General features: G+C 40.7%; 2 protein-coding genes across 9 annotated transcripts in view; one reads left to right on the plus strand and one right to left on the minus strand.

Annotated features, from left to right (window-relative positions):
• Positions 1–450: 450 nt before the first annotated feature.
• On the minus strand, positions 451–17402 carry LOC102017801 (cytochrome c oxidase assembly protein COX15 homolog). The gene is made up of 9 exons (XM_005407677.2): positions 17227–17402; positions 15762–15952; positions 13430–13552; positions 12795–12981; positions 10678–10845; positions 7064–7145; positions 4766–4920; positions 2620–2733; positions 451–2045 (listed from the first exon to the last, which is right to left on the minus strand). Exons 1-9 carry the CDS (start codon positions 17302–17304, stop codon positions 1914–1916), a joined length of 1230 nt encoding a protein of 409 aa, XP_005407734.1. The 5' UTR covers positions 17305–17402; the 3' UTR covers positions 451–1913.
• A 38-nt stretch (positions 17403–17440) lies between these two features.
• Cutc (cutC copper transporter) overlaps positions 17441–21423 on the plus strand; it is a 46537-nt gene continuing 42554 nt past the window's right edge. For 2 of the 8 annotated variants that reach the window (XM_005407673.2, XM_005407676.2), the window contains exons 1-2: positions 17444–17620; positions 20720–20791. In XM_005407673.2, coding sequence (XP_005407730.1) covers positions 17560–17620; positions 20720–20791 — 133 coding nt within the window. In that variant the 5' untranslated portion in view covers positions 17444–17559. Of the gene's footprint in view, positions 17621–17671; positions 18374–20719; positions 20792–21423 lie in introns of those variants that run through there. The other 6 variants (XR_001231630.1, XR_001231629.1, XM_005407675.2 and 3 more) reach the window with 5 other exon arrangements.

The following is a 21423-nucleotide window of genomic DNA, read 5'->3' on the forward strand; positions in this document are numbered from 1 at the left end:
TAACATTAAATAAGAATAATTTTGCTGAGTAATCCCTAAAATTCTCACTGACAGACATTATGTCAGTGTTGAGGAAAATGTGCAATGCATGTTAGAGGTGACACAGTCACCCTTATCGCAGGGACATAAGTATATGTGTTACAAATGCCTATATTTAATCCACCATTCATCCCAAGACCAGAAGGATAGCTGCGGGTAAACCAGTTGTCCTAAAACCATGATCATCAGTGTTATTTTTACACCCAGCATCATTAGGCAATTGCTAATCATTATCCTTACCATAGTGGACAGCATATGTCTGTGTACATCAAAGACAAAAAAGCTGAGTTGAAAGATTAGAAGTGTGTTTTCATTTCCTTTGTATTTAAAAAGGTCAGAATCATTGAAAGACTTTTGAAAATATTAAGGGAAAATCATTTAATCCTATAGGTATGTGATTTAAAGAGGTACTTGAGACATCAATCTGCAATTGTTTATTTTTCATTAATTCACACAGTCATTCCATTCAGAATTTGTTATGTGTCTGGTGGCTCTGGGAATAACACATACAAAAATAATTAAGATAACTTCTGTTCACCAGGAGCTCACAGATTGCATAATGCAGTTATATAGCTAAATATAAGATCTGGTTTTCCAAACTTATTCTTCAACTGTAATAAAAGAAAAATGAAGTAAACTGAAACTTGAACTTACTTACGAGTTGCCACTTTTCTAACTGTAAAAGCATTAGTATATGGTTGTTTGGGTTGCATCATACTGCCCTCTGCTGTCTCAGTATTAACTAAGGAGAACTCGGATTTAAGGGTCAGGAGATAGAGAACCTGCCCCAGTAACTGCAGTTCCCTTTCTTTAAAATAAGTATTCTACAGAGAAGATAACATATTGTTAATGTACACCCGGGATCACCATAGCACATTATGTGAGATAAGAGTAGGTAGAATTTCAGAAGGAATAGGAATAAGCTTCTCAGAACTTTCTAAATTAAGTAGGCTATTAGAGGATGGCCAGTGGTCCCCACTTACATGTACATTGGTATCACTTGGAAAACATAAAATCCAGTCTCCTATTGTTCCCAGTTGTAATTTAATTATCTTGGATAACGCTTGGGCTTTGAGATTTCTAAAAGATCTAATGTGAGAGAAGTTGGGAACCATGTCTAAGCAAAAGCATAAGCCCATCAGGACCTGGGACTTTTGGAACATCACAGACAACTGTCTGTCTTTGTTTTGCTAAGAACACCTGAGGATGGTACACTGGATCATACTGAAACTCACAGAATACTGGAGTTGAAAGGGAACTGAGATCATCTAGTTCAGAAATTCCAAATAGGTCATGTATGGCGCCCAGGCATGTTAAGCCTATGTTAAATTTTTAAAAACTTCAAATTAGTTGCCAACATTTAATTAAGAGCTTTCATATAAAAATCTAATATTTGGTTTTAAAAAAACCCAGAAGGTCTGACAACCCTAGACCTTAGCAACAGACCAGTGCTCAGCCACAGTTTAAACCCTTAACTGGGGCACTGCTCTGCAGTTACTGTCTCCACCAGCTGGACCCTAGTGAGGAGGACCCAGGGGCACAAAGACATAGAAATCATGCTTGTGTAACCAAGAGCCTTGCCAACACTAAAAATCTGAGACAGGGCTATGAAGAAGGGCTATTAACATACGGCAGACATTTGTTCCTATACATTAAGCCTGACTTTGAACATAAGGTGTAACATTCAAAAAAAGGAATCTCTGGCATAACCATACTTAATGACATTCTTGAGCCAGTGACTATCTCAAAATAGGCAAAGAGTTTTAAATAATGTGACTAATTTGAAAACCACTTGGCATGTCAAGGTCATCCTCATAGGAAAGCCCAAGTTCCGTGTTCTCGGATGAGCTCTCAAAAAGCTGATCCTCTAAAAATTATTTGGGGATTCTTCGTAGTTCATTCATAAACCAAAGGGCACCACTAAGCAAAGCCAAAGAGCCTGACTGGTGAGTGGCAGCCAAAGGAGTTGGAACGTACATCAGCAGAGTGCTAATGCCCAAGATCACCTGTGTAAAGGAAAGATACCAGTCAGAAAAGTAAATACCACAAATTTACACTGAAAATGAGTGGGCATGGATAACCAAACATACAAACCTCTACATCCCCCCAACAGAACATTAAACAGATAATGTATATAATGTAAGTATACTTACAATTGAGGAATTTCAAACAATAGATAAGCCCCCAATTCCCCTTATTATCCTCTCTACCAGTGATGGCGAATCTTTTACAGCTTTCAACGATATAAACAGCCCAGTGTGGTATGTACACCGTAGGTTTGCCAGCATTGCTCCAGGCCATCCTGGTTCCCCAAAGGTAAGTAGCATTACCAGTTTCTACACACCTTACTTTCAGATCTCTGTTTACAATCATACATACAGTTTTTTGCTGTTAAAAAATACATTGTTCTATCACTTGCTTATTTTTCACTTAACAATTGATATCTTAAAATCTTAAGCTGCTGCACGTTATTCCAAATAATCTATTACAAATATTAAAAATGTTTTCTTCCAGTCTGTCACCTTCCCTTTCTGACTTTCTCTGGGGGATACCATCAGACCAAAGAGAAGTGACTTATACCTGTGTGTACGCCAAAGCTAGCAGAGTCATTGCTGCCATCCTAGTCCTTCGAGGAAGGGGGATTCTCTGGGACAGGAAGTAAAGTGCGGTAATGGCAGTGACAGAAGTGATGCCCTGTGGGGAAGAAAGACTCTCATCAAAAGAGCTGAGGTTCCTCTCACATGCCAGGACATCCACTAAATTCACATGTCTCTCTGGAAGCACTGAGTGACCATAAACTAAAGTCTGTACTAAGCACAGTGCCACCCTACAACTAGTTCCGCCTTAGTTACTCCTCCTCAGTCTCGTCTCCTTGCAGCTTACAATGTGGGCGTTACCCAGGGTTCCCACTGCAATGCCGCGTGCACCACTTTATACACATTCTTCTCAATGTTCTTAAGCCGCCTTCCACTGTTGGTATCCCCCAGGGGCGGCCCTCATTTGTTTCGTTATTTTGATAATACTTTATTAGTTTCTTCAATCAAACCCACACTAGTATGGCTGTTAATTTTGTACAGTGTCAACACTGTAAACTGGGACTTTTTCCAATGTTGACAGTACAGCTAAAGTTTCCAAAAATTCAAATTATCTGTATACGTATGTGTATGCATATTTATATTTACTTAAAATGACCAATAGTGGTATGTTATGCATCATAAACAGCAAGAAGTTCCCCAGGTTCTGCAGTCATCTGGGCAAAATTATACAGACATCCAGTGCATTCCACTAAAAAAGGAAAACAACAACAAAACCAAAAAACAGCGAAGTTCTGTTACTGTTTTGGTAACCTGCACTATTTTTACTAGCTTTTCAGTCATCATCTGGAAAGAACATTCTAGAACAGTATCACTGAAAATGCTGACAAAGCACAGTTGTTACTATGTACCACAAAGCAAGCAAGATAATTTACATTTACAGAAGTATGATAAAGTACTGTCCTATTACGGTAATACTAAAAGATAAAGTTAAAAACCGATTATTTCAGACTTGATTCGACTTTTCCAGCAAAGTGGCCTTTCCTTTTTAAGTCATTCTTTAAAGACATCCTTATGAGTAATTTTCTTCCTACATTATTAAATCCTACACTATTTAATCCTACATTATTAAGGTAGCTTATGAGGGTTATTATTTTCCTGCACTATAGGCAGACTAGATGGTAGTGTGATTAGCTGCTGCCAAAAGAGATTTAAAGTCCTACTCTCATTCTGCCCCTTTAGAACAAGGGTCTAGGACCAGCAATAAGGTCTCTTTTCCTTGTCCATGTCAAGAATGTTGTTCTACCATATTTCCATACCTGTCTCACTTTTTTTCTTTTGCACAGCTGTCTACAATGGCAATTTCAACCAAACTTTACTCATACCTCTACTATATAGGGATAGGGACTGAGCCCACAGGATAACATGCCCTAGCCCCAGATCCCTTGCTGAGTCCTCTGGACTTTTCTAGATGTATGACTATCTCACACTCAATACGCCTTCCTTAATCCAATGACATCTCTCATCTCTAGCTCAACTCATTCCGATGGTCCCATTTCTGTTGGTTGTTTCTTAAGCATGCTGCAGAAGCAGCTTTGGGACCCTCTTTGATTGTCGTTCACATTATTCCTAACAGCCTGGCTTAACTTTGATCTTTTAAAACCTCTCTTGGATTTACAATTCCCAAGTCTGCGTCCCACCACACAGCCTTGTTGCCCAGCACTTCGCTTTGCATCACTGCAGCTGCACTACTACTACCGCTTCTCCTTGCTGTGCCAGTTCATCAGGCGCAGTTGCCAAGCCTTGTTACCATGCCAGTCCCACAGCAGTGCCTCAGGTACCTATCGGCTTAAATAAGCTGAAAAGTGTTGGTGAGACTCCTGCTCTTCGGAGTGCTTCATAACTGTGGCAACCACAGTTTCTGCACTCTGCTCAACCTCACATGCACTGAAATGACTGTCCAGGGTAGTCGGGACTCACGGAGGTTATCACTTGCCAGGGGCGGAAAGGCATACTCAAATGTTAAGAAGCTCACAATATCCTGCACTAGGGTATCCTCCATTAGACTGTGTGGAAGGGGTGCACTGAGGACAAAAGACCACATCAGGTAGCTGGTCCTCGCGCTTCTGAGGGGCCCTTCAAGGCCTGCCAGAGGCTCCTGTGCTCAGAGCGGCACTGCTTGCCGCACTTACCAGAGCCCGGTGATCAAACTGCACCATGGTGGGGTTCTCAAAAACGTTCCTCAGGATGGGGGAGAAGGTGAAGAGGTCCTCTGGGATCCAGGAGTCTCCCATTTTGGGGAAGGAGTTGTAAACAAGACCAGCATCCAGCCCGGCCACAAAAGCCCCTGTATTTCAAGGTAAGTGAGACTTAAAATAAGAGAATAGATACAGAACAAGTATCAAAGTTAGGGAAAAGGAGAATAATAGACCTACAAGAAGGGTTCTCAAATTAGGAGTGTGTATCACAGTCACTGTGGGCACTTAAAAAAAAAAAGAGTAGCAACTCTGCATCTTTCCCATGTCCCACCGAAGACTCCTGCACATCTCCGTTAGGAACGGGACTAGAAGCTCTGTAAGGAGAGAACGTCATTTTGGGAAAGTTCCCTCAGAACTCTGACGCCTTCCCCATCCCCACCGAGCACTGCTGATGTACTCTGAACATGTTCTTCCTCTGTACAATCTCCTCCCTCAGTTCCTTATACCTCCGTTCACACATCTGTTTGGTCACCATACCAAACAGATCTCTCCTGCTGTCCTATATAAAATGGCTCTCTTCCACTCTACTTCACTGTACTCCATCCTGCTTTATTTTTCTTTACAGCACTGAATATTTGACTTTTTTTTTGTACTAGGGATTAAGTCAAGGGACTTCACATTGAGCTACATCCCTAGTCTTTTGTTTTTTTCTGAGACAGGGTCTCACTACGTAGCTCAGGCTGGCCGTGAACTTTCTGGCACTTCTCCTGCCTCAGCCTCCCAAGGCTGGATTAAAGGCATGTTCCACCGTGCCCATTTCCCTCAGTCATTTTTTATTTTATTTTATTTTTTATTTTAAAAATTTAAAAACTGACGAAACAACAATAAAGGCAAAATCAAAACAACACAAAAACAACAAAAATGATACATGACCTCAAGACACAATGACAGAAATTTAGTGGTTTCTATACTACATACTGTTATCTTCAATGGAGTTGCTCAGTCCATTAGACATAAGAATGGAAGACTGATCAAACAATCACAGTAACAAGTAAAAAAAATAATAATTAAAAAAAAATTGGAAATGATGCATAGCATCACCGTACAAAATGGTAGGAGTTCAACAATGGTTCTTATACTGCATTGACTAGTCCTCTTAGTAAATTACAGACATCAGCAATACACCTATTCCAGCTATCCTCAGTCATTTTTTAATTTTTAATTTTTCAGCCAGGCATGGTGGCGCACGCCCGTAATCTCAGCACTTGGGAGGCTGAGGCAGGAGGATCATTGTCAAGTTTGAGACCAGCCTGGGCTACAAAGTGAGCTCAAGGCCAGCCTGATTCAAAAAGACAAAAAAAAAATTTTTTTTTTCAAACAGGGTCTTGCTAAGCTGCTAAATTTTGCAGGTTGGGCTCAAAGTTCCAATCCTCCTGACTTGACTTCCCAAAGTACTGGGATTACAGGCATAAGCGACCATGCCCAGCTCACGTTATATTTTGTGTGTGTGTGTGTGTGTGTGCATTATTCCAAGTTGGGATCACACTCCTTATTTTTGCAAATGGCCATGTATATAGTCAAAATTCATGCTCTCAAACAAAAACAGAGAAGGAAAAAAGAAAAGGAAAGAGGACAGGAAAAGGTTGGATGGATCACTGGTCTAAATCAGTACTGTTTTCATTCTAAAGCTGTGCTATTCAATTCAGTGAGCCCTCAAAGTATGGCCACTGTAACTACATAACTAAATTGTATTTAATCTTTATTGACTAACCAAATAGAACTACTGATACTATTAGTGCAGTTCTAAAGTGGCAGGGGTTAAATTGGAGGTGTGAAAAACCCGTAATGGTCTTTCTACCCCAATGAACTCACCACTTTTGACCATCTTCAAGGCCTTTTATCTGACCCATCTCGGTATAATGTAATCATAACAAGAACATTACACAGTACTAACAGCTAACCTTTATGTAGCTTTTACTTCATGCCTGGTCCTGTTCTAAGTAGGTCATATATATTACTCATACTACAGTCATCATTTCCACTTTACAGATGAGGTCACTGAAGCCCAAAGAGGTTCCATAGCTTGACAAGGTCATTCCGGTCACAGATGGTGAAGCCAAGGTTTGAATCTGGACAGGCGGGATCTAGGGATGCTCAATATGGTGAAGACGGTGTGAACAAGACAAGTATGAAAAAGAAATAGACACATGCCGGAAGAAGGGCAAAGCATTAGCAAGAGATCCTACGTGGAAGTGAACAAAACCAGGCCATCTCTGATGAGGAGAGTCTTACCTGAGAGAGCTGTAAGGAACACTAGACCTGCTGTTCCACCAGCAAATCGTCTCAACCATAGGAGTTGGCGGGTTTCAGGCAACTAAATAAGAAAGAAAATCACAATTGGATTGCAGGGATTAGGAGAGATAGCAAAGCTCTCCAAGGCCAAACATAAGTGCCAACTTGAGGTCAGAACTTCATTGGCTTCTAGACTAGGCTAAGTAATCTCAACAGATATTCTAACATGCACCATATTTCATTAGGATTATGCGTGTCTGTCTAATCTACCATCTTGTAAGATTTGTGGAGGCAGAAACTGCCACCTGTCTTCCTGACTATAGTAACCCAGTCTACTGCTTGGCATAAGGTACTAAATATGAATCTGTTGATAACTGAATGGCTTACATTACTCAGGGGAAAAATGCTTTTCCATGATTGAAATGATGTGGCTTAAGATAGAGGATTGGATTTTCATGTTGCATGTGATATTAGTGCCTAGCAAATACAGTCAGAATCTACATTGTGTAATGCCTAGAGACAGTGTTTTTGGTAAAAGCAAAATTTGTTTTTATTTTTATTATAGCCAACTTCTGATATTAATCAGTGAATCAAATCAAATATTAAGAACTTTTGAACAGGTCATTACACAGACACGAAGGAGTCAAGCAGTGCCCTCAAACGGCTTATAATCTAGAATATGCAAAGTTATACATCATTAGTAAGATATGATAGGAGTATATTAATGCTATCTATTGGTACTTTCTATGATAATGGATATATGTTATCATCTATGGCTACTGAGGGCTCAAAACACTGCCTAGCTGGGTGCGGTGGCACACCCCTATTTTCCCAGCACTCAGGAGGCTGAGGTAGGAAGACTACCATGAGTTCAAAGGGAGCTTGGGCTACATAGTGAGTTCAAGGCCAGCCTGAATTACAGAGCAAGACCTTGTCTCAAAAAAACAAAAACAAAAAAACTGAAAAACCAAACAAAAGCCAGGCATGGTAGCACACGCCTATAATCCCAGCATTTGATAGGCTGAGGCAGGAAGATCACAGTGAGTTCGAGGCCAGCCCAGGCTACATAGTGAGTTCAAGCCCAGCCTCAAGTGTATAGCAAGACCCTATCTCAAATAAAAAAAGAAAGAAAGAAAAAGAAACACTGAAACAGTGCCTAGTTTGACTGAAATTATATAAAATGTTATTTTTATTTAAATATGAAGTTTAAGTGAAATGTTTATTTAAACAGGACACGGTAGTACATGCCTGTAGGAAGCTCAGACAGGAGGACTGCAAGTTCAAGGGTAGCCTGGGCAACTTAGAGGGATACTGTTTCAAAATTTACAAAAATAAAAATAAAAAAGGACCGTGGATATAGCTCAGCACTCCTTGGGTTCAGTCTTCAGTACTGCCAAAAATACAGTTTGATTTAAATAGTTAATTTTATTTCATTTTAATGAGTTAAAATTAAGAATTAAATGGTTACTTGACCATCATTTCAAATCATTTCCATAATTAGAGGTAATACGAAGAAATAGGGATTAAATAAATGATATGATCAGTAATACATAACAGTTTAATTTCAGCAGAGTGTATGTGTGAGCACATAGATCTAAATGTGCTGAGATGTGTGAATCTGTGTGTAGAACAGTGAGTAGAGGCCAGACTATGGGGACTGAAATAAAAAGAATGGGCTGTCAAGAAACAGAAGCTATAAAACGCAGACAATGGATTTTACAAGTTTGGCTTTGAAAGTCGACCAAACATTTCAACTGTCTGGCTTCCCTGTGGGGATGACTGCCAAGTTAACACCTCTAATTCTTCCTGGGATCCAAGCCACTAGCTCCAAACAGCTATGGACTTGTTCTACTTAACAATCCTATTGTCTCCTCAAACTTCACTCCACGTTCCAGGTCAGTGGTGGCAAACCCACATGCATGCCGCAGTGGGCTGTTTTTATGACTGAAAGCTGAAAAGGTTTGCCATCACTGATCTAGGTCAATCCACGATTTCAGTACCTAACCTAATAATCACTGGCTTTATGTGTTGTTTTTTGTTTTTTGTGCTGAGGATCAAACCTAGGACTTTGTGAATGCTAGCCAAGCACTGCACTACTAAGCTACATCCCCAACCCTAGTCACTGTTTTAAAATACTAGAGAAAAGTGTCCTCTAGGGGTGTGGTTGAGACCTCTATTATAAATGATGGCTTCAAAAGTAATCATACCTTGCTTTTATATCAAAGCATAAAATGTAAAAACTCCTATCTTCCTAAAGGAAAATCAGCATAGAGAAAACCCCTTTAGACAAAATTGCTTAGCTTTTTCTTTACTTTAAAAAGAAAAATAATACAGGGTTTCAAAACAAAATGATAGGAATTAATACTGTATATTGCTATCTTCAATGAAGTTGCTCTTGCTTGGGTTTACTAGGTGAAAATGAATGGTAAATCCCTATTTAAGAAACAATACAACATGTATACCACCAAGAGTTCAGATATAGCTCTTTTCTGGCCTGCCTTGCCTTTCTATCCACCATCCCTTCTGTGAGTCAGAGTTAAAAAGTTTGGAATATGCTGGGGATTTAGCTCAATGGCACAGCGCCTGCCTGGCAAGCGCAAGGTCATCAGTTTGATTCCTGGTACCAGAAAAAAACAAAAACAAACAAACAAAACAAAACAAAACAAAAAAAGACGTAAGTATTAGCTTTTTGGGGCTGGGGATTTAGCTCAGCGGCAAAGCGCCTGCCTGGCAAGCGCAAGGTCGTGAGTTCGGTTCCCGGTACCGGAGAAAAACAAAAATAACAACAAAAAAGTTCGGAATACCTCTTGTTGGTGTGCCTCATTTTTCCCTAAAATTTGTATTTGAACCTTTGCCAATAGACAATGCAGACAAAATATTCAGCTCCTATATGACCCAGCAATTCCATTTCTAGATATATATCCAAAAGAACTGAAACCAAAAAAATATTTTACACACCTATATTCACATCATTACTCTCAACAGCTAAAAGATGGAAGTAATACATCCATTGACAGATGGGTAGATAAACAATGTCATATACATGTACAACGGAATATTACTGTGCCTTAAAAATGGAATCCTGGCAGACAGGAGGACTGCAAGGTGAAGGAAATTATGATACATGAAATAAGCCAGTCACAAAAAGACAAATACTGTATTATTCCACTTATATGAGGTATCTAGAATAGTTAAAGTCATAGGGAAAGTAACTTGTAGTTTAAAAGGGTAGTTATTTAATGGGTATCAAAAAATGTTGAAGACTGGTTGTACAATATTGTGAATACATTTCACCTTACTGAGCTATACACTTAAAATGGTTAAAATGAAAAATTTTGTTATGTACCTTTTATAATTTTTAAAAAATTCAGCTATGCTAATTTCCCTTTAACTGTTCCAGCACAAAAACTATGTAAGTATATGTTTTGCTTTTGCAGTCTCAAAATTATCTAAAGTCCAAGTTCAATATATCTCTAAACTTTAGTACAATCTTGTTTCTGGCAAACTGACAGATGCAACTTTACGGGAATCTGCAGTTTGACTTTAATTTCTCATTAGAATCAGAATTCCCTGTTAGCATCTGTACAGATGAGGTAAAACTCCACAGACTTTACCTTGTGCTGAGGGAGCAGCAGGGAGAGCGAGGTCCACAGGCTGGCGCAGTAAAGAACCAGGGCTGATCCGAGGTGGGCAGCAAGGCGGTACTGACTGACCCGAGGGATGTCATGGGAGTCTGGCTTTTCTTCTAATCCGCTTTTCACCATGTACCATCCCAACAGACCCTAGGGCCCAGAAGCGAAGAGGCAAATCTAAACTGAAACTATTCTGTTTTATTCCCTTCCTGACCTCTCCTTTGTATCCTCCCATATCCCAAGAATCATGACTTACCCACAGTTGCACACTTGGTACCATCAGTACTTTACCACTATTTAATGTTGTATTGAACTATAATCCAAATATAAAAAACTACGTGTTTGTCATGGTATGCAGAACCTTTACATAGCTGAGATAATGTGACATTATGTAAACCAATGATAAAAAGAGAGTTGGCTCTGCAAACTACATTGCTTGTTTGAAAAAGCTTAATTGAAAACAATTATTGTCAAGTTAGGTGAAGATAAGGCAATTACAAAAGTTTTGGAGCTGGGCATGGTGGTGCACACCTGTAATCACAGCACTTGGGAGGCTGAGGCAGGAAGATCTTCATGAGTTCATGGTAAGCCTGAACTACACAGTGAGTTCAAGACCAGCTTGAACTACATAACAAGACCTTGTCTCAAAAAAAAAATTTTTTTAAGGTGACATCATACAAATCTGTAAGGCTTTGCAAATATCTGAGTTCCCACTTTTTTAAGAAAAATGGAACTGGAAAACAGTTTATGTAGGTGCAAGAGATATGAAGTTGAATTCTAATCTGGGGACTCAAAGAAAAGCCTTAGTCCTACTTTGAAAAAAAAAAAAGATAACAATGAAAGTACATGTCTAAATTTAGACATTTACATTACGTGTCATATTTTATGATTCTCTGTTGTAACTGGCTTTTTCAATCAACCAAACCACTGTCTGTTCCAATTACACCAATTATAGTTCTTTCATACTCGTTCTCCTAAACCAGTTGAATCAGGTTAAAGAGGTGGGATTCCCCCACTTCTTCCAAATACATATACTCCTCAGGAAATTGTTTTGGGCATTTCCTTCCCCTTCAAGATTACCTTGGCTATTCTGATTACCCTGATTTCAGCTGCATAAGACACTGGAAGATGAAGGCACATACAGTGCAATTCACCAGTGCTCACTTTTCTTCCTCCCATAACTCTGACATTTTAAATTTCTTCCTTCTCGGAAATCTATTGTTAGCGTTTACTTCTAAAATATGAAGTTTCATTTCGTTCCATCTAACTTTCCCTGGTTACCATCAGACTGTTTTTCTTTCCTTCTTTCAGTTTTTTGAGACAGGGTCTTGTTGTGTATTGTTCAGGCTGTCCTTGAACTCATGGCAATCCTCCTGCCTCACCATCCAGAGTGCTGGGATTGCAGGTGTGTGTTACCACATCTCTATTAGACTTTTATAAAGGTCTAACTCATTGTTTCTGTTGCCTCCTGAATCCCTTCTAACTGGCTCATCTTCTTGCCAGAACCTTTATACTTTGATCTACACGTTTCTAAGTGTCTTCTCTCAACTCCCTTTCTTGCCGATCGCTTTACCCACCCTCTTAACTGTGGGAGTCTTTCAGTGCTTTCTTCCTTTAAATGAATTTAACTTAAATGATTTTAAACACTATTTACATCTGAATATCTCTCAGGTTAATCTGTATTCTAAGATCCTTCCTTCTATAAAGTGTTTCTCTCTTTCGGTTTCCTATTCGCCTCTGGGATTCTACTCTCTTGGAAAAGGGAAGAAAACCCAGGAGACCCATGATGGGAATAAACTCTATTCATACATGAATATGAACTTCTTGAGTATTTATTGACTCCAGGCACTCAGATAAGTGCTTTCTATGTTATCATCTCATTTAATATCCACAAACTCTAAATAACAGGCACTATTATGATCTGCATTTATGGTAAGGAAGTCATAGTTTGCAAAGGTCAGATAACTTGTGGCAGAGCTACTCAAATGCATACTCTTACCCACGCTGTTACAGTGCTTCAAAGAGAACTTCCTAAGAAATAACGCCAGCTAGGAAGCTCCTTGAAGCACCTCTAGTTTCCCAAACTTGAAAAGTCTTACCTGGAAAGAGACTAAGCCACAGAGAGCAAGAACACGGCCCTTCATGCCACGACTGAGCCAGCCCTTTCTCCAAAAGTAGGCAGCAGGCAGGATGTATGCAAGACCTACAACACGACCCCACATGCGGTGCGAGTACTCCATGTACCAGATGAACTTGAATTCGGCCAGCGTCATATCATGATTCAAGCTGAGTGAAACAGGAAGTCAAAATAAAGTCAAAAATAAAGAGGATCCATACAGTTGATTTTTACTTCCCTATGGAATACAGAAACCTTCTCAGAATTGCCATTTAGTAGGTCTGCCCTGTTCCTTATTAGCAACTTGTGGATGACTCTGGATTTAAATGTTAGATTAAGTAGCTCATTAATTACCTGAACCAAACATCAAGAAATAAAGGGATCTAGCCAGACACAGCAGCACATGCCTGTAATCCTGGCACTGGGGAAGCTGAAGCAGGACGACTGTGAGTTTGACTACAGAGTGAGTTGCAGGCCAGACTGAACTACATAGGGAGACTGTGCCTCAAAAAAAGGAAGAAAAGAAAAAAAAAAAAGGAACCTAACCATTCCATAGGGCTTCAAATAAGACCAAAAATGGGTAAGTGGATACTCACCTGTTTCTTTTTTTAAACTTACATTTTAAATTCTGGAAATTGCTGGTATTTTTGGAATTCTGCTTCCCATTCCTCTTGGTTTGTCGGTGGCTTCATCTCTTTTATTAAATGCCAGTCTACCATGGAGAGGCCAGACTCTGTCAACCTTAGGACGGGAAGTAATTTCTGAGTATATGATGCTAAGTTATTCATAAACGATTTACAGCAACAAGTAGATCATGACCCCAATCAAAGTAAACACATCATTTCATTGTTTCCTCTTTTGATACCCTTTTCTCTTACTGCTTACAAGCTTGTAAGAAACAGCCGCTATCAGGTACCAATTTCTTTACCCTCCTACTTGCTCAGTTTTTTCGGTCGGCTTCTCCACTAGCATTACTTGACAGACAAAAACTATCTGAAATGTGTCCTAAATGCCTAAAGAGCTGTTTTTGTTTTGTTTTGTTTTTTTTGTGCTGGGGATTGCATATACTCTACCACTGAACTACACCTCCGGCCATAACCATTGTTCTTTTTTAAACTGTAATTATCAACACCTATTAATTTTACAAGTTAGTGGGTTTCATTCACTACAACACTTATGTACGTGCATGTTATTTTGCTTTGATTGTGTCTACTTCCTCTTCTCCCTCCCCTCTATCTCCACTCTCCCAGATAATTAACATGCTTTACACAGGGAAAAGATTTCCTACAGGTATGCAGGTTTAGGTTCTCTGGGGATTGAAAGATAGTAATATTCAAATTTGTTGTTATGTGGTTTCCTAGAACAGATTACATGGCACTTACGGTATACTGCAACGGGAATTAGGAGAGAATATGGGAAATACACACTTTATGAAAACCGGAAAATTGATCCAGAGGTTCACAACCTCTGGTACATCAGAGGCACCACCAGGAGGACCCCAGGAAGAAGTTGCTGTTTTCAGTGGAAAACAAGTGGCAGTTACTGGCCACGATGACCTTGTACCTTGGATATGGATTTGTGAAACCTTTCTTGAGAGTGAGACATGAACTGCTTAAGAACTAAGGATGTTTTAATTCATCTTCTTTCACAGATGTGAAGAATATCTCAAGAGGCACAAGCTCTTTGGAACTAGATCAAGCTGTTCAATTCACATAGCTTACTAGGTATGTTTGTAAATAAACAGATGACATTAAAAAAATAAAAGGAAGAAAGAAATCAAAAGCAGTCAGTGTCCCTAAACTAAAAGCTAATTTTAGGCTGTAGGCAAGGAAGGTACAAGATAAACCTGGACACCTTGTGATACCGGAAAGCAAGGAAATTATCAAAGGTAAATAGGGCCCTATCAAATGTGTTTAAATCTCTTGAGTTTAGAATGGCATTTAAAAACGCAAAAACTTTGTTTCCTTTGGGAAATCTCGGGAACTACTTTTTTACTTTATATTTTGAGGCAGGGTCTCACTATGTTGCACAGGCTGGCCTTGAACTCACTATATATCCCATACTGGCCTTGAACTCATGGTAATCCTCCTGCCTCAGCCTCCTGAGTGCTGGGATTACAGGCATGTGCACCAGGCCTGGCTTATTTTGAAAATTGGTAAATAAAGGGAAAGGGTCAAATATTTCCTTTGCCTTTTCTATAAGAAAATTATCTTGGGACAACCAAATTGCTGATGAGAGAAAGTTTCTCTTTAAACTGAGCTAATAAATATCCTAATTTTGTAACTCTAATGAAATACTGGCTCTAGGCAATCGTAATCAATGGTTGTTGAAATCTCTTAAGAGACACCAGCTATTTGTGAATGTTCTAATCACCTATTAAGAGTTTTGCTCCTTTATCCTTCATCTGAATCTGATCAGGAATTACCCATTTACAGGACACATAGGGCAGAGCGGGACATGTTCAGTCAACAGTGCAATCAGCAAAATCAAGGCTGTGGGTCGCTGTAGGACAATGTCTTGGGTGTCACCAACAGTAAATCTATAAAGTCTGTTTACAGTTAAGGAAAATTTATGACATATGAAGCAACTGTGATATATGGAACTGTGAAGTACTGGGATTAATTCAAGAACCCTGAAAAACGATCAAATACAGTTGAGATTGGAGGAAGAAACTGCATTGAGAACAGGAATCCACTGAAGACATACACAAACAAGCCAAAGCTGCTAGTTACGACTTAAACCAGTCTGTAACAGGCTCCTATGAATAACACACTAACCTGTTCTATGGCAGGGAAGGCCATCAGATACAGTGTCTCTTTAAAGCCTCAGTTTCTCCATCTGTAAAATGACAGAGCTGCACCAGATGATCCCGAAGGTCTCTTTCCTCTCAAGCATCCTGTGTGTCTAATGACAACCCGAATACCTGACTCGCTACACGCAAATTACTCACCTAGTTACGCCACCAAGAACAACTGCTCCAGCCACTGTTCCACTGCAGACCAGGAGCCATCGGCCCACTACCCGCTCAGCAGCCTTTGAGGGAAGGGACACTGTACCCTTTCCAGACTGCAAAGCCACTTCGGTGATGGTGCTGTATTGCCCTGGCCTCAGAGGGCGCCTGATGCCATAGCTGCAACCACACTAAGGGTCAAAACAGACAATTATAACTGAAGAAATAGGGAAAGGCTTACCCACACCCAGCGGCTGCATCTCTGCTTCTGCTGGGAGAAATCGTCACTGCTATCTGGACTACTTTCCAAACCTTCCACAGTGGTTTTCCTGCTGCACGTCCTGCCTCAAGCCAACCTGACCACACACTACATCGATTTTCTCTTCTCTGCACACTTCCCCTAGAACTGTCTACACCTAGAAACAGATTATTTCCTTTCTTCTCTGGGGCTTTTAAGCATAATTCCTCTCTGGAACGCTTCTTGTTCTCTGACCAGTAAGACTTAACTACAGATCTCAACTTATATGTCACCTCCTCCAGGAGGTGTTCCCAAAGTCTCCGAAGTCTCCAATAGGTCAGTCACAGAACACAGCACAACCGCTAGCAGAGTTCTCAAAACACTGATCTGCCGCTTTCACTAATCTGCAAGCCCTGGATGGCGGTGTCTGATCAGTCTTAACTCTACTACCTTTGTTTCTAAGGCAGTGCCCTTACATAACAAAGCCTTACTAAACAATTAACAAATGAACTGTAACTTCCTCCAAGGAGGAAGCACGGTAGTTACTTATCTTTCTCTTCCCAGTTCCTAACACACAATAATTTCCCAACAATTGTTAAGCGACTACATCCCTCATCCCTCTATCTGTAAAACATCTATGTTTAGTTTCCTGTGTCTACTTAACTGAGTAACTAGACAGGCAACTTAAATGAAGCCTAGTTTTTTTTTTTTTTTTTTTCTTTTTGTTTTGAGACAGGGTCTCGCAATGTGTGCAGTTCAGGCTGGCCTGGAACTCCTGGCACTCATCCTGCCTTCCGAGTGCTGGGGTGACAGGTGTGCACCACTACGGCCGGCCTCAATTTCTTCTTCTGTACAATGGGTTTGTAGAATAGTTCCTGATTACCTAGGGGCATTTAGCAAAACTCAAACATATAGTTAAAAATTACTGAACTTCTGCCTTGCACTAAAGTTTTGATGTATGTTATTTCTCGTAACAACCTTATTAAGTAGGTATTATCCCCATTTTACAGATAAGGAAACTGAGGCACAGAAAGGCTAAATAATATGGCCAACAGCACAAAGCTAGCAACAAGTGCACTGAATCTGAACGTAAGGGTCTCTGGACACAAGGAAACGCGTTGGGAAACGTAAGGAGCTAAAGCAACGTGACGTGGGGCTCTCCTCGATCTTTATCCTGGCCTTTTGGTCCCATCCCCTCGGTGATCGGCGTCCGTGGCGGTGCAGTACCTGTGCTCTGGGAGCCACCCTAGGAACGCACCGGCTCCACATCAAGGCCTTCACAGGTGGAAGGAGCAACCGCTGCATACCGACAACAACGAACTGCCGCCCAAATACGCCTCAGCGCTCTAGGGTATCCTTTCTCGGCGCCCCAAAGCAGCAGCACTTCCGGGTCAGGCGGGGCGCGCCTGCGGAGCCTCGCGACTGCGCATGCGCCAGTGACCACGCTTCCGCAGGGTCTGCGGGGGCGCGGGCGTCGGGGACGCGCTTCTGCGGCTGCGCGCACGGCCGCCCCTACTGCGAGTGGAAAGCGAAGGCGTACAGGGGAGGAACGCGCGGAGCATGAAGAGGCAGGGGTCCTCCTTGGAGCGGAAAGCGGCGCGGACACAGGCGGGGACGGCCGGTGCGGAAGAGGCGGGGTAGGGCGGTCAGGCGCGGGCCGTGGCCGGTCAGTTTCCCGGGAAGTTTCCTCCGCGCCGCGCCTCTGCCCCGGCGGCTTGAAAAGCGTGGGAAGCGCGAGTTGGCCACGGAGCTGCCCGAGTGGGTCCGAGTCCCGGCGCCACACGCGCGGTCTTGCGACCTCGACCGACTTGTTCAAGTTCTCTGAGCCCGGCGTCCCCACGTCGCCGGGGCCGCGCGGACGCCGGGAGCAGTGCGGAGGGCGGGGTGCGGGCGAGAGCCGCCCCGCTGCGCCGTGGCCGCGGCTGCCCCACGCTGCGAGTCCTTCTGCGCCGGGCGGACGTGGCAGGCGGGAGACAGCGAGTCCCTCTCCTGCTTCGTCAGCTCTTGGTTCCTCTGCACCAGCGGCTCGCACATTTCTTGTGCTCAGTACTCTTGTCCTGAAAATCACCGAGAACCTCAAAGAATCTTTGTGACTGATAGCTATACATTTTGATCATACTAGAAATTAAAACAAAATCATTAAATAGAAAATAACCGTAAGAAACCCATGTTAACATAAATAACTTTCATGAAGAGTAAATATTCCTAAACAAAAGAAGAAAGCAAAGTGGCAGTGTTACTTAGTTTTGCAAATCTCTTGACTTCATGGAAAACAGCTGGATTCTCACACCTACCTTCTTAAATTCAGTCTAGTCTAGCAGCCTCTTCAAACGTCCATTTGTGAGTGAAAGTGGAAAGGCAGAGTCTTATATTGGTATGAAAATGGTTTTCACCCCACATACTGAAAGGGTCTTCAGAGGTCCCCACAGTTATCTGAGCTTCATCACTTTAAACACTATTGCTTCAAGCAAATGTCCTCATCTTTCATCTCTGTAAATAACTTTCTCAGAATAGCTGCTTACTCTGCCTGCTGTCATACTGTGTTTTGTGTACATCTCATCTTCTGCTAGCCAGGTTCCCTTCTGTGAGGTTAGTGATAACCCTGCAGCACTGTCCAGTTGCATTGATGGGGGGGGGGGGTAGCAGCTATCTGGAGGCTCTTGGAGTTAATGCAGTATTGTTGGTGAAGAACATAGATTAACAAGTTTTTCAGATTGGCACTGATAGTCTTCTTTAAAAAGAACAGTTGCAGTTAGATATTAGCTAATGATTGTTTTTCAAAAAGGTGGTTTAATTTTTCATTATAAAAGCAATATTAGAGCCTGGCACAGTGACGCGTGCGTGTAATACCATTTACGTGGGAGGCTGATGCAAAAGAATTGCAAGTTCAAGGCCACCCTGGGCAACTGAGCTAGATCCTGTCTCAAAAAATACATTAAAAAGGTCTATAATGAAAAGTTAAAGACATCAAACACAGTGACATACGCATACTCATGTTTATATCAGCATAATTCATAATCATAGCCTATATATCCACCAACAGATGATTGTGTCAATAAAATGTGCTATTTATACACAGTGGAGTACTACTCTACTCTAAAGAATGATAAATTGGAGTCATTTATAGGAAAATGCATGCACCTTGAGACCATAATGTTAAGTGAAATAAAATCAGGTGCATAAGCTTAAATAGTGGATGTTTCTCTTAGACACTATATATAAATAAAGTGCAAAATAAAAGATAAGTAATAGGAAAAAAGTTACTGTAATCCAGCATGGACAATGTTAAAAGAGTACATAATAATAATTCTCTTTTATGTGTTTTATATGGGTTTTTTTGGCCTGTTAGTCTGGCTGTTGGTCTGTGTGTATGATAATTTATAAAGAATTAGAAGATAAATGAGTGACTGCTGGCAAAAGAGGCCTGGGCAGAGGGAAAGAGAAAACAGAATTGAGATGTGTTATGTATGCATACCAGTTTCCCACAATGAATGTAGTGAAACGTGTACTAATAGAAGATATTTTTAAAGGGCTGGTAATATCGCGCAGTGCAAGGCCCTTAGTTCCATACCCAGTACCACAAAATTACAGTAAACACACAACTAGCATATTGGGTAGAAAAATTCAAGCAATGGAACCAAAGAAGAAAGTAAAAATAATTCCAAATCTGCTCACAGTTACCACTCTGTGGTGAACACTCTTCCACACATCACTGCATGAAGTACACAATATTTTTAATTAAAAATAAATTATATCTTTAACTTACAGGAAACATTTGAAACTATATCATTTTTAGTATCAATATATGAATTTGCAATTACTCAGCTTTTAGTAAATGTTTAAGTGACTACTGTGCTTGCTTTGGCTAATAAAGATTTCTCACATAAAGACCTTAGGAACTTTAAGTCAGGTAAGAGTGATCTGACACTTCATAAATAAGAGGTAGAAAGTAAATAGTGTTCTAAGGAGGAATATATAACTCATAAAGAGTTAAATGTGTTCAAAAGAGGGAGAAAGAATTTCCTACTTTGAGAGGAAAAAAAAAAGGGAAATGTAGCTTGACAGTTGGAAAATTTTAGCATTAAAGATGAACCTGTAAGGATTTTATGGGTTGGGATAGCATAAGTAATTGTGAGGATGAAGATTAGATAGAACCGGAGACATAAGGAGGAAATAATATGTGGTTTACTAATGACACTATTTAAATTCTTAGTGGGCACTATGCCTTGTACATGAACTAGGTCATTTACGCTTTACTACTCTCAGGTAGGTAGCAAGACCTGCCGACTTACATAGAAAACTCAAGAAACTTGTCTAGAATCACACAGTAAGTGATGGGACCGGGATATGACCTCATTCTTGCTTTTAAGCACATATTCCTTATAAAGACATTTAAACGTCATGCAGGGGTCGAGAAGCATTGTAGGAATCTGAGCTAGGATGTGATGATGAGGTCGGTATTTAAGGAAGACTGATTTGATGTTCATTGTCTATTTTGTTCAGTATGATTTGCACATAGGTCTGTGTACCTGTTTCACAGTTATGGTACATCAGTTTAATAGTTAATGTGATATTTTACTGCATTCATGGTGCCTAGGGTACTTACCTACTCCCTATGGTTTGACATTTAGATTTTGGTAGTAAAATGTTTATATTTGTGAGCGATTGATCGGAATAGATAGTACCTTTGTGCATTTCTGTTGTTCTCCATATATTTTAGGAGCCACAGATGGATTCCTCATGGAAGTCTGTGTGGATTCAGTGGAGTCAGCTGTGAATGCAGAAAGAGGAGGTAAGAGAAATTAGAGCATGAGGGACAGTTGGCAACCTTTAAAAGGTCTAAAAATGATTCCTGTGAGCTGACTTCAGAAGTCCTCATGATCTCTGAGGATCCTAATAATCCTTTCAAAAATAACCAACTAAACACCTACTGGAAAATCATGGTCCAATCTCTTCTCCCCAGCAGGTCACGTTTAAATCATGTTCACAATCATACTTGCTCATTAACTAGACTTCTTTTTTTTTTTTTGAGACAGGATTTCACTGTGCAGTTCAGGCTGGCCTTGAACTCACTTTGTAGTCCAGGCTGGCCTTGGTTAGACAGTAATCCTCCTATCTCAGCCTCCCAAATGCTGGGATTATAGGCATGTGCCACCATACCCAGCCTACTAGATTGTTATTGATCATAGCAAAAATGTTAAAAATTCTAAATATTAGTTTGAATTGGTTTTATAGGAGTTTGGGGGTGTAGCTCAGTGGTAATACTCTTGCCTACCATGCATAAATCCTTGGGTTCAAAGCTCCCTCCTCAATTCAAAAGAAATTAAAGGGGCTGGTGATTTAGCTCAGCGGCAAAAGCGCCTGCCTGGCAAGCGCAAGGTCGTGAGTTCGGTTCCCGGTACTGGAGAAAAACAAAAAAAAAAA

The sequence above is a fragment of the Chinchilla lanigera genome, unplaced genomic scaffold, assembly GCF_000276665.1.
Source record: "Chinchilla lanigera isolate Chin_1 unplaced genomic scaffold, ChiLan1.0 scaffold00106, whole genome shotgun sequence".
NCBI classification, from domain to species: domain Eukaryota; kingdom Metazoa; phylum Chordata; class Mammalia; order Rodentia; family Chinchillidae; genus Chinchilla; species Chinchilla lanigera.